Below are 13864 nucleotides of genomic sequence, written 5' to 3'. Positions count from 1 at the left end.
TGAAGCAAGAGCCTGCAGATTTCACACGAGATTTTGATGATCTTCAGACAAGACACACATTTGTCTTGTTTTTGTCAAATGTCAAGGTCACAGCATGAAAACGTTTGCTGGAGGAGATCTATCAAAACTAAAAATATCCACTGAACTATCAAGGAAGTAAGTCTTGACCTCGTCAACAGTGATGTCATTTTTTGTATTTGAGGTCAAAGTTTAGCAATTGTTTTTTTGGTGCCTATAATATCCACCAAGGAAAGAAAATCTGTTCATAAATATGAACAAAATAGCACTTGTTGTATGGTAGGACTTGTTAAGAGTAAATTAAAATGCAATCATTATTTTCTGGAAGATGCATGTTTCCCCAACCCTAAGGTTTTATCCAACAAAAAACGTCGATTCGTACACACAAACAAATACCATATCATAGACACTGATTTTAAGCAACATGAAAGACGTAAAGGTGACTGCTTTTGTGACTTCGACTCGAGATTCGAGTCTTAAAAATGCTTAAGCGCAAAGTAATGTGCAAAGTTCTCACCGTAAAATTAATGTACTTTCCGGTTTAGGAGCATTGTTTGTTACACCCCCGGTATAGGGGTGTGTATAGGTTTCGGTCGATGTGTTTGTGTGTTTGTGTTCGCATATAGATCTCAAGAATGAACGGACCGATCGTCACCAAACTTGGTGAACAGGTTCTATACATACCTAAGACTTTAAAATTGGCAATCTAGTGGCTGCTCCGCTTGGCGTCTGGCATTATGGGTTTAGTGCTAGGACTGGTTGGACTGGGTGAGACATGAAGCCATTGCTGCGACTTCTGTCTTGTGTGTGGCGCACGTTAAATATCAAAGCAGCACCGCCCTGATATAACCCTTCGTGATGGACTGGGCGTTAAGCAAACAAACAAACATGCTCAGGAAACGCGAATAAACTCTACCTTGACACGCTGGACTGAACTATGAAAACGTCAACTGCGGGAGAGGATAATACAACACATTGAGGGAAGTAAAAGTGTTCGGATGACAGTGCGAGATACTGCATTTGGAAAGTAGAATGCGTGTGCAAGACCGTGAACAGAAACGCACACATACAGGCATGGTCATGGACACTAACACACAGATAGTGATCGACACAGACACACATCTGTACACGTATACACACACCCTGATTTGAGCGGGCCTTCAGACGAAAGAGCAGGAGTGCCCCAGTCGTTTAACAACATATCATTATACTCCATAGATCGCACGTATTGCCCCTAAAACGTTTTATGCAAACACATTGAAACTGAAAAATATCAGCACTCGAGCCAGATTCCTTATTCTTAAAGTGGGCAGTTTTCAAATGAATGAAATACAATAAAAACATGACTAATTGAAGTGATAATTCAATGATTAACAAACAAAATAACGGGGAAAAAAGAAGTCAACAGAACAAAACAATAAAATATAATTATATATAAAGAAATGAATAACTTAATAAAACTAAATAAAAATTACATGCAACAACAAAAAGGACAATGGAAATATGTACTTTTTATAAGGATAAGAAGGAAAAAAAACATACTCAACTAAACAAACACGTATAAACTAAATGTAGGGACTGCTCAACAGAGCAACAAAAAATAATACAAAATACAAATATGAGAGATACACACACACAAAAACTCATGTAGGCTTACTTATGATTTTGTATTGCAGCAAAACAAAAGATGGCAGTGAAATGGTGAATGAATACACATAGGAAATATATTACATACAAAAACGTGTTCACACATATAGAATAGAAAATAAAAAAAATTCCCATGGAAACAGAGAAACGTGCTGTATAACAATAACAACAGAGGGTTGTGCTTCAGAAACAACGAGATATAAACTGATCAAGTGGAAAATACACACAAAATATCAACACGATAATATCGGTCTTTTCATTTTTGGCTCACGTAAGTGTAGCCTATGCGATGCTAACTTTTGTCTGTCTGAACGTGCGTGCGTGCGTGCGTATGTATGTATGTATGTATGTATGTATGTATGTATGTATGTATGTATGTATGTATGTATGTATGTTTGTAAGTATGTATGTATGTATGTATGTATGTCTGTGGTAGAAACTTTAACATTTGACTGAACACCGAAATACTAATTTTACCTGGTTATTATTCAAGCAACAGCTTCAAAGTATTGAAGCAATGATCAACATTTCGTCGGCACGTATGTAGTTAAAGTGTGTATCCAAAGAAAACGGGTGGTGTTTTTTTTGGTTTTTTTTTGGGGGGGGGGGGGGGGTTGTGTCGTGTGTGGTATGTAGACCAGGTCAGGGGTCAAGGTTAGGTCAGATCGCGTGAAGGATTGTGGTATAGATACAGTTATCACCGAGCTGCAGTTCGCCGATTCGGAGAAGACGATTTCACATTGTTCGGTTTCGTAGCTCCAGAAAAATAGATAAAGAAGATTTCCTACAGGTTAATCTGCGCAGGAAGCGCTGTCGAAAGCGCAGTGTCGATCTGGCCATCTGGCAGTCGTGTCCCCGTAAGTAGGCTACAGACAGACAGATCTAGATCTAGTGTCTCGCACTCTTGCACCGTGTCACCTATGCTTACTGTGTGTGTGTATGTGTGACGGAGTGATCGAGTTTGTGTTACTGTTTGTTGATTTCTTACGTGAGCCTTGAAGGCTTCGCCTCTTGTTCAAATAAGTCATAGTTATATCTTTACAAACAAACACAAGGATTTTCTTCAGATCATACATGTAAGACATTTTTGTGGACCGAAATCTGTTGAGCACGCACACGCAAATGGTCGAGCCCAAACGTATGATTTTGTCAGTTTCTGGACATCAACCACAAAAATAGTTGACACATGTTTTTCGATTCTGAGCCTCTTTGAACTCAATTAAATCTGACAAGCACAAAAAATAGTTCATTGAGCGTTTTTACGGTCTACTGGCAGTTAAATGTTCTTGCTTATGTAAGAAGAGCAAAAGCCTGTCGACGAAACAGTATTGTACTTGTATACATCCTCTCTGCATGGCACTCACTACTGTAGCTTTGTATACGTATCCGCATTCTCTTGTTATGTCACCAGGGAAGGCCAGGAGAGTTGGCGAACAGAGCAGCGAAGGGTGTTCAGCATTCACATTGTTCACCCTTTCACACATATGCCCCTTACACGATGCTGACCCACCTCTTTTTTCACAATAACCGTCCACTTTGGTAAACTCCATTTGTCTAAGCCCACAGCTTCTTTTCCAGTTTCCAACACTGCCATTTGTATTTCGTTCATTTTCCTCCAGTGTACGACAATACAAAGAAAATCGTGGCAAGCATCTACCCCCCCCCCCCCCCCCGTGAGCCTTTCGCCATGTCCTTAATTGGCCATTGCTACCACTGATGTAGTGACGCTTCGTTTTCATTTCATTTTCTTCTGGCGTGGCTGGTTCCACGTACCTGCAATCCACACTGAATGTGGGAGGGACGGAATTTACGCGATTATTTTTAGCACACGTGTGATATCTCCAACGATCTTTTTTATCTTGCACTGTAACAGATTTGCAGCAACCAGTGTATTCACAAAGCACATAATTATCACAACACAAGACTTGTCTTCTTCTGCCTTATTCCCATGTCCCAGATTGAAGGTCCGGATTCGCCGTATACCAACTTGCCGCTTCCCATTCCGCCTTTTTTCCCGATTCGCAGTTTCCAATTTCGCGTTCTGCTTTGATCAGTATGCATTTTTCATTTCGTAAACATGTCGCGACCACTGTTCGTATTCCAGTGAGTGTAGGTGTGCGCTCCCGTAGCACTGAATTCTTGTTTGTGATGTTCAATCAGATTTTCGATTTTGTTTTCTCTCTCTCGATTTATCCGTGCTTTAAGAGGAAGGTGGAGGCTAAGCGTACGTACAGAGCCGTATTTTACAACCGAATACAGATTGGTATATTAACAAGCTAAGTAAATCCACTGTCCACTATTTCAGTAAGAAAGTTAAGTTTTCAAAGTGGAGTATAATTCACAACGTCTACCCACTGTGCACTTTGTCCATCAGTATATACCAGACTTTGCCAAGAAAGTTTGTATGACGAATATAATTCAAATTCCTTAAATGTATTACTTTTCAATTATTTCATTTTACACACAGTACGGCTAAATATGACACCTCAACACTCTTACACGTAGCTTTTCACTTACTCAGTCCACGACCAGCGTGCGTATATATATCCTCAGGAAAATAAATTACACAGCCAATGAATTCTTTTGCAGAAGTTTGTTCAGTAGAACAAATTTGCTCAAAACCCTCGACAACAGTCTGCAAACATGTTTTAACCTGGGGATGATTTCACATTGAACTGTCACGTATGTCACGAACTGTCACGTTTCTCATCTTTTCAGTCTTGCAGTTCCTGCGGCTCTTCTGACAAGAGTCCATGCTCGATCAGTCCACAGCGACACTACATGTGGAATGTATAACACACAAAGTGTTTGTCGGTTTGTACTTTTTCAGGCAGTGTTCACTCACAGTCTTCAAAGACATTATATTTATACAGATAGAATGTCTCTCACACACAGTACGTCCACAGACAGTCACAAAGGCTCCCTGAACCCGCGCACTGTGAATGAGTTCTACTTATTTTCGGCTCTTCTGACACAGTCCAACACGATTCTACACGTGGAATGTATCTCAAACAACAACTGCAGGCGCACATCTCCAAATCTCTTGACCCTGAACCTGCTCGTTGCGACCTGCACACAGTGAATGAGTTCTACTTATTTTCGCCTCTGCTGACACAGTCCACACTCGATCAGTCCACAGCGACGCTGCACGTGGGATGTATCTCACACAAACCACAGGCACATCTCTAAATCTCCTGTTCCTGAACCTGCTCGCTCTGTAAGTGCTCCGAGACCTGGAACCTGCGACTGGAGTTGGTTTCTCTGGCACTGGTCCGTCGGAACCTTCTGGAAGCAAAGCGCAGCAAGGGTACCTGCACCTGCCCGTTGGTGGCCGCTCCGTTGCCCGTGCCACTCTGCACGGCTCCGTTCGCCTCTGACAGCACCGGCTGGCTGTTGTTCTTCTGTTGGTGGACATGGATAGAAGTTGTTTTAGTCAAAGGTAGATATATGCTTTTCAGCTCAGAGATGTGTGTTTTTAGATCGATGACAATTTGGAATAACACTGAGCATTTTTAGCAGCTACTTTGATAATTGATTATTGGCAAGACAACGCTTTCAAATCAATACAAGTGAAAGAGTTGTATCTAATATTTGTTGACTTTAACACCGAAATAATACATGAAGAAATTCTCGTGAGCGGCAGAAACGTAATGATAAAATACAGTTAATCTAATAACAAAAGAATGAATGATATATACAAAATAAACTCACAACAAGAAGATAAAGCAGATAATCCGATGTATGTTTTTAATTGTATGCGCTCATTTATAGAATTAACAGTCAATATTTGTTCTTACAATCATAATTAAAAAAGCTAGATATTTTCACTGCAGAGATTAACAAAAACATAAGGTACAAATGACATGACATAGGCGCAGGAAAACATAATTACAAAGTAATTGGCATGCAAGCATCAAGAAATGAGGTTGAATGCAAGTGTAACGAGTACAGGGAATTACATCGAGAGACAAACGTGCAAAGGTCCGAGGTGAATTGGTCTCGTCATGCAAATATCGATATTGTTTTGTTTTTCCCGTTCGAACAAGTGACAGTGCACGGATTGGTTCATTCGTTCGTGTATTGCGTTGAACACACACACACACACACACACACACACACACACACACACACACACACACACATACATACACACACACACACACACACTTGCAGGTGCATATTGACATGTTGCGAACTCAACCACACGGTCTTTGCAAAGTATACTATTTGCAGTGCTCCAGAGCGAGAATACGTCAGTGCAAACATGACAATTTAAAGTGCAACACCTAGAGTTTTCATGTGCTCGGGACCTTCGGAAAAGCTTGTGGACATCAAGGCACACTGCAAATGCACAACATTCCTTCAACCGATTTAACCGTTCAGCCGTTCGCGCCAGACGGTGCGAATCAGGTGAAAAGGAACTCACAGGAGCATACATACCACGACCCGAAGCAGGTGCACCTTCTGTCATTGCATTTTATTTTGTTATTCTTACTGTAAGCAGAGTTTAATAACAAAAACAAGAATGGTAAGGCCAAAAAAAAAGAGTTGTATGTTTCTGGTAACATGGCTACACAAAATAGGGTAGGTAGGTAGAGATTATTTTTTGTTTGTTGTTGTTGTTGTTGTTGTTCAGGGTAGAAAATAACTATATAATGACGCAAAGAGACTGGAATTGCCATACAAAGAGAAAGACAACACATTACAAAACAAATGAGACAAAAGGGATGCGGGGTTATCCCCCTTGTGTCGTCTGCCGTCTGTTACTTTCGTTTTGACGCTTTTTTTTTTTTTTTACAAATGCAATAACAAAGTCTAGGGTCGGCAGGAATAAACTAGGTAGGGTCGGGTGACCAGAAACATAAAACTGTTTTGTGTGGCCTAAGGTACCGGAACGTTCCAGTACATTACCATTCTTGTTTTTATTTTTTTTATTCTGGAACGTCAGCAGTCTATTTGTTGTTTTGGGATTATTATAAGCAGAGGGTCGTTGAACTGAGTGCGGGTACCTGTAAGGGTTGCACAGTGGTGTTGGCAGCCTCCGTGATGGAGGTGAAGACACTGAGGGAGCGGCCGAGGCGTGGGAAGCTGGAGCTGCGGATCAGGCGGTGCTGCTGCCACTCTGCCACGTGTCGCTTCACCGCCGTTCTCACCTGCGGCAAGGGAGCTCACTGTGTACCCCGGCCACCACCCCTACTCCAGCAAGCACCCGTAGGTTTTTCTCCATATGTTTTGTTTACTTGGAGGTCTCAGTTATTACCAAGCTCTGCCTCATTCCTTTTTTCCCCCTTCTTCTTCTTCTTCTTCTTCTTCTTCTTCTTCTTCTTCTTCTTCTTCTTCTTCTTCTTCTTCTTCGTTCATGGGCTTAGACTCCCACGTTCACTCATGTTTTAGCACGAGTGGATGTTTACGTGTATGACCCTTTTTACCGCGCCATTCAGGCAGCACACGCTTCTAAATATGTTTTGCTTACTTGGAGGTCTCAGTTATCACCAAGACCTGCCCCATGCTTTTTTTCCCCTTCTGAATATGTTTTGTTTACTCGAAGGTCTCAGTTATCTCCAAGCCCTGCCCCATGCTTTTTTCCCCCTTTTGAATATGTTAAGTTTACTTGGAGGTCTCAGTTAGGACTAAGCCCTGCCTCATTCTTTTTCCCCCTTCTAAATATGTTTTGTTTACTCGGAGGTCTCAGTTATCTCCAACCCTGCCTTGTTATTTCTTTCCCCTTCTGAATAGGTTTTGTTTACTTGGAGATCTCAGTTATTATCGAGCCCTGCCTCAAATGGTTCCCCTCAAAATATGTTTTGTTTACTTGGAGATCTCAGTTATTATCGAGCCCTGCCTCAAATGGTTCCCCTCAAAATATGTTTTGTTTACTTGGAGATCTCAGTTATTATCGAGCCCTGCCTCAAATGGTTCCCCTCAAAATATGTTTTGCTTACTTGGAGATCTCAGTTATTATCGAGCCCTGCCTCAAATGGTTCCCCTCAAAATATGTTTTGTTTACTTGGAGATCTCAGTTATTATCGAGCCCTGCCTCAAATGGTTCCCCTCAAAATATGTTTTGTTTACTCGAAGGTCTCAGTTATCTCCAAGCCCTGCCTCAAATGGTTCCCCTCAAAATATTTTTTGTTAACTTGCAGGTCCATCAATCGGCAGTTCTTTCAATATGTTCTTTCTACATATAACTCGAAAGTCAGCCCTTGCTAAGTCAGTATCCCATCGCGTGTTTAGGATTTATACCCCACAGAAGGGGCTGTTTGGGGTGTCATTTTCTACATGTACTAGCTTTACTGTTCGGCCATCGCCTTGTGTATATTCAAAATGAATCCGCTACTTTAGTTATCAATTCCAGCTATACCGCCCAGACCTACGGTAAAACTTAATGCAGCTTCACTGCTCGAAGAATCCAAGATACAGAGTGTGTGCTCACCAGAAATGCCTGGTATGTTATATGTCTGGTATGTTATATGTCTGGTATGTTATATGTCTGGTATGTTATATGTCAGGTATGTTATATGTCTGGTATGTTATATGTCAGGTATGTTATATATCAGGTATGTTATATGTCTGGTATGTGATATGTCTGGTATGTTATATGTCAGGTATGTTATATGTCTGGTATGTTATATGTCAGGTATGTAATATGTCTGGTATGTTATATGTCAGGTATGTTATATGTCTGGAATGTTAAACTGCGATTTATCTGATTTATTACGGTAACATTTTGGATTGTTATACTGAACAGCTTCATTGTCGGTATAATCTATGTGTTGGCATGTAGTATAATTTTAATTTCTTTTAAAGTTACTTTCTTTCAGTTTGTTTAAGCATACGTGCATGTCTGATTTTGCATGATTGCATACCTTTTCACCTAAACAAGACAAACACCTGATAGAACGCTGGGTAATATGTTGTATTCTGTAGTGAATGTTTAACAATACAGGACCAGGTTTTGCGTATTCTAAAGCGCCCTAATATCAAATAGAACAAGATGTCTTTTTGACATATACTTATCCAACATCATTACTCCATAAGAGCTCTGCGCTACCGTCAACTCAATCAAAGTATGCCTGTGTTTCCGAGACCAAAAACGTAACCGTTGATGTCTCTTGACCCTTTCACTCACCCCCCCCCCCCCCCCCAGTCATCCATTGATCACACAATTCTGCATGGGCCTGCATGTATGCTTTCTTTAGTTTTGTTTTTTGTTCGGTCTGTGTGTGTTACGTGTTTGTTAAATGTTGCTGCTAATGATTGTATTGCTAATGAAGCGTAGACTCTTGAGGTTCTGTTTCTTTGGCCTGATCGCTGTATGGTTTGTCTGCGGTTGTTTGAGCCATGCTTATCAGTGGCAAATCTGGATACACGACATACTGTCTATAATTTATAAACCACGGCATATACAAGTGCAAACAGTTCACAAATGCTGTGAGCGTGAAATGCTTGGAAGCCAGAATCAGTACATACACACAGGGCGCCGCATAGCCACAGGTGCACTAATAAACCGAGGAAAAATATATTCAACCTCTCGTGATCGACACACAGTCCGTAAGGGGCTCCGCTCACATATGTAACTTCAGCAGGACAGACGACGCACTGCAGCTTATCCCAGCCCGCTACACGTTGCACGAAAGAAAAACAGGCCAAGTACTCGTCATAATCCCTATCGCGGCATAAATAATAGGCCGTGTGTCGTCTGTGCCGCTGAAACTGCGCAGGTATATTCTGCCCATAAAGATTCCTGGCACGACAGTTATACACAGCGGGGTACTCATGCAGTGGAATGCCCGACCTCCGGTGATGAGTCTTGCACGATCTCATTAGTGGCGCCACACTTCAGGTGGGAATGCTCTGCCTGTATCAAAGTAGCGACATCAGTAATCACCACTCACCGGTGTGACGGGGAATTTGACTCCTGTCTGCTCTTCAGGGTGAAATCACACACCACCACACCCACTGACTAGCATACACACACGTATTATATTATACGCACACACACACACACACACACACACGCACGCATACACATACACGCACTGGCACGCACGAACATAAGGTTAACATTAATTTTGATCAACGTCTGACAATGAGCCATTGTGGCTATGGTGGTCGTTGGGGTGTAGAGAGAGGGGAGGGGGGTGACGCGGGGAGAGAAGAAGCTAGGGTGGGAAGGGGGGGGGGGGTTGGTGTGAGATAGATGGTGGGAATACTGAGAGTGAAAGGGAGAGAAATGGAAAGAGAGAGAGAGAGAGAGAGAGAGAGAGAGAGAGAGAGAGAGAGAGAGAGAGAGAGAGAGAGAGAGAGAGAGACTCACCCACACACACACATACACACACACACACACACACACACACACACACGCACGCACGCACGCACACACACTGAGGCAGAACAAAGAACGAAAGTCGTCAAACGCAGACGGTCATTCCTCTTTTTAGCCAGCACTGGTACCACCCCTGAGGCAAAGTGCTAATAACAGATGTTGGGTCGATATGATGAGTAGCTAAGCTGATCGCAACAGCCGTATCAGAAAACCGTCTGTTTTTACATTTAGTCAAGTGTGTGTGTGTGTGTGTGTGTGTGTGTGCGTGTGCGTGTGTGTGTGTGTGTGTGTACGTCGATTCAGAGATAACTACTGGACCGATCTTCATGAAATTTCACATGAGAGTACTAGTTCCTGGGTATAATAGTAACAGATGTGTTTTTTCATTTTTCGATAAATATCTTTGATGACGTCATATCCGGCTCTTTGTGAAAGTTGAGGCCGCACTGTCACGCCCTCATGTTTCGATCAAATTAATTGAAATTTTGGTCAAGCAATCTTCGACGAAGTCCGGACTATAGGATTGAATTTCAGCTCGGCAGCGTAAACCTTTGTTAATTAGTCTGCTCATTGAAGTTGTCATTAAATTCAAATTTTCAGTAACCGACTTTAAAATGATTGCATTGTATTTCTCAAATTCTCCTGATTTCAAAAACATAAACATGTGTCATGTTTACTATAAAAATGTGCTGAGAATGAAGGACAATAAGAACTGCGTTCGCGCGCTGCGCGGAGACGAGCGTGACCAGTCTCTCTGTGTTTCGATGCAGTCAGTCGAGACTATCTTAATATAGTCTCGGCGATGACTGTTTTTGTGTGTTAATCCGTTCCTTTCATGCCGAGAGCTTGACTAAATGTTTTTATATCGCTTCACGCGACTTGTTGCTTTTTGTTTTATGAAAGGTGGGGCAGCTTCATTGACGTGCGATGACTCGTTCTTTCTCCATCCTCGCCCCGCTCACCCACTTCTCCTTACTCCTCACGTGCCTTGCCGGCTTTGCTTGTGCGAGTCTGACAAATAACTCCCCCTCTCTCCTCTCCTTTTGCTTTCTCGGATGCTGACGACCACCATTCTAGTGACCTCTCTGTCGCTTTTTCTCTTCTAACTTTTTTTTCTCTCGCTCTGTTCAGGTTTTGCCTGTTATTTCAAACAGTGTCTTCTCTTCCACCTTTCCACAATCGTTCCACCAGTCTCCCTTCCGTATGCGTGTCTGCCTGGGTCTTCTCTCAACACAGACAGACAGACAGACAGACAGACAGACAGACAGACAGACAGACAGACAGACAGACAGACACATACACACACAGACACATACACAGACACCCACACAGACACAGACACAGACACAGACACAGACACCCACACAGACACAGACTACAGACACAGACACACACACAGACACACACACAGACACACACACACACACACTAGCAGCTTAACTTTGTGCCACCAGTCTCCCTGTTTCTGTAAAGCTTCATCAACATTTGAACATGTTCGATTTCTATGACAAGGCCCCCAAAACAAGGTCAGTAGGAGGGTTACTTTCTTGTTTGTTTGTTGATTGTTTACGAAATTGTTTTTGGCTTTTTTTATTCACACCGGCGCTTGTGGCTTTTCCTTGGCCGGAAATGGTGCGAGCTGTGTCCCCCGATTGTTGGAGAGGAATAACTTTTCTTGTAAGTCTGCAAACTCGAGTTTGTCACGTTCATTAATGTTTTTGAAAGTTCATTAAACATGTTAGGGTCGAGAGGAGAGAATCGGAACTATTGGTTTTTGTTGTTGTTGGCCCAATCAAGCTGACAGCGGCCGTCGGGACAAAAAAGATATTAAGGCACCAGGACTGAGGTGCACGGAAATTTACCACCCAAACTGGATTGGTTGAAACTTAGATTTGTTGTGATTTCAACGAATGAGACCCCGCGGTTCGTTCTCCCCCGTTTGGGTGCCACCCACGTTTGGTTGGCGCACGTACCGTACTGCAGACGGAAGCGGATCCCCCATCCTTCCAATCATCCCAGCATGCTCTCTCTCTTCCCACCCCCCCTTCCCCCATTCAGACTTCCATTGGGGAACAGATAATCTGCGTAGTTTGTGGACCAGTAAGGAAAAGGAAATGCAACCAATGGGCTGTTGGTGACATGTGCATGTCGGCTGCATGCTAAGTACGATGGAAGAAAAAGACGAGTGTTATGCGTTGCCACGGTGATCAGATTTTGGTGACACGGGCCGAAGGTTAGCAGGAAGCAGGAAAGACAAATATATTGCAAAGTGTAGAGGCGAAAAAAGAGAAAAAAGATTTTTTTCCCCATTGAGCCGTTGGAAGAAGACGAAGAAGGAGGGAAGGCGACAGCGGCTAGGAGAAGGAAGAGAAAACAAGTCGCGTAAGGCGAAAATACAACATTTAGTCAAGCTCAGTCGAACTCACAGAATGAAACTGAACGCATTGCATTTTTTCCGCAAGACCGTACACTCGTAGGCTAGCATCGTCTGTCCACCGCTCGTGCCAAAGGCAGTGAAATTAACAATCCAGAAAAGCGCGGTAGCGGCTGCGCTGAGGAGGATAGCACGCTTTTCTATATCTCTATTCTTTTTAACTCTCTGAATGTGTTTTTAATCCAAACATATCATATCTATATGTTTTTGGAATCAGGAACGGACAAGGAATAAGATGAAATTGTTTTTAAATCGATTTCAAAAATTTAATTTTAATCATAATTTTTATATTTTTAATTTTCAGAGCTTGTTTTTAATCCAAATATAACATATTTATATGTTTTTGGAATCAGAAGATGATGAAGAATACGATAAACGTAATTTTGGATCGTTTTATAAAATAATAATTTTAATTACAATTTTCAGATTTTTAATGCCCAAAGTCATTAATTAATTTTTAAGCCTCCAAGCTGAAATGCAATCCCAAAGTCCGGCCTTCGTCGAAGATTGCTTGGCCAAAATTTCGATCAATTTGATTGAAAAATGAGAGTGTGACAGTGCCGCTTCAACTTTTACAAAATGCCGGATATGACGTCATCAGACATTTATCGAAAAAAATGAAAAAACATTCTGGGGATATCATACCCAGGAACTCTCCTGCAAAAGTTCATACAGATCGGTCCAGTAGTTTACTCTGAATCGCTCTACACACACACACACACACAGACACAAACACACATAATCACACACACACACACACACACACACACACACACACACACACACACACACACAAACCACGACCCTCGTCTCGATTCCCCCCTCTATGTTAAAACATTTAGTCAAAACTTGACTAAATGTATAAAGGAAGAGGAGTCAGAAGAAGGAAATGGTGTAAGATCTGTAAATTAAAAAAAAACCCAATCCCACGAAGTAAAGAAGAAGAAGAAGAAGAACAAGTCGCGTAAGGCGAAAATACAATATTTAGTCAAGTAGCTGCCCTTTTTCAGCAAGACCGTATACTCGTAGCATCGTCAGTCCACCGCTCATGGCAAAGGCAGTGAAATTGACAAGAAGAGCGGGGTAGTAGTTGCGCTAAGAAGGATAGCACGCTTTTCTGTACCTCTCTTTGTTTTAACTTTCTGAGCGTGTTTTTAATCCAAACATATCATATCTATATGTTTTTGGAATCAGGAACCGACAAGGAATAAGATGAAAGTGTTTTTAAATTGATTTCGAAAAAAAAATTTTGATAATAATTTTTATATATTTAATTTTCAGAGCTTGTTTTTAATCCGAATATAACATATTTATATGTTTTTGGAATCAGCAAATGATGGAGAATAAGATAAACGTAAATTTGGATCGTTTTATAAATTTTTATTTTTTTTTACAATTTTCCGATTTTTAATGACCAAAGTCATAAATTAATTTTTAAG

General features: G+C 41.6%; 1 protein-coding gene across 1 annotated transcript in view; it reads right to left on the bottom strand.

Moving 5' to 3' along the window:
- Positions 1-4850: 4850 nt before the first annotated feature.
- LOC138982256 (PDF receptor-like) overlaps positions 4851-13864 on the bottom strand; it is a 54839-nt gene continuing 45825 nt past the window's right edge. Inside the window, exons 9-11 of the mRNA XM_070355492.1 lie at positions 9461-9523; positions 6675-6818; positions 4851-5066 (exon numbers count right to left, since the gene is read on the bottom strand). Of these exons, the coding sequence (XP_070211593.1) occupies positions 4851-5066; positions 6675-6818; positions 9461-9523 (423 nt within the window). The remainder of the gene's footprint in view (positions 5067-6674; positions 6819-9460; positions 9524-13864) is intronic.

This window comes from Littorina saxatilis, linkage group LG12 (genome assembly GCF_037325665.1).
Source record: "Littorina saxatilis isolate snail1 linkage group LG12, US_GU_Lsax_2.0, whole genome shotgun sequence".
NCBI classification, from domain to species: domain Eukaryota; kingdom Metazoa; phylum Mollusca; class Gastropoda; order Littorinimorpha; family Littorinidae; genus Littorina; species Littorina saxatilis.
The sequence above is the reverse complement of the archived record's forward strand: the minus strand, read 5'-3'. Positions and strand labels throughout refer to the sequence as shown.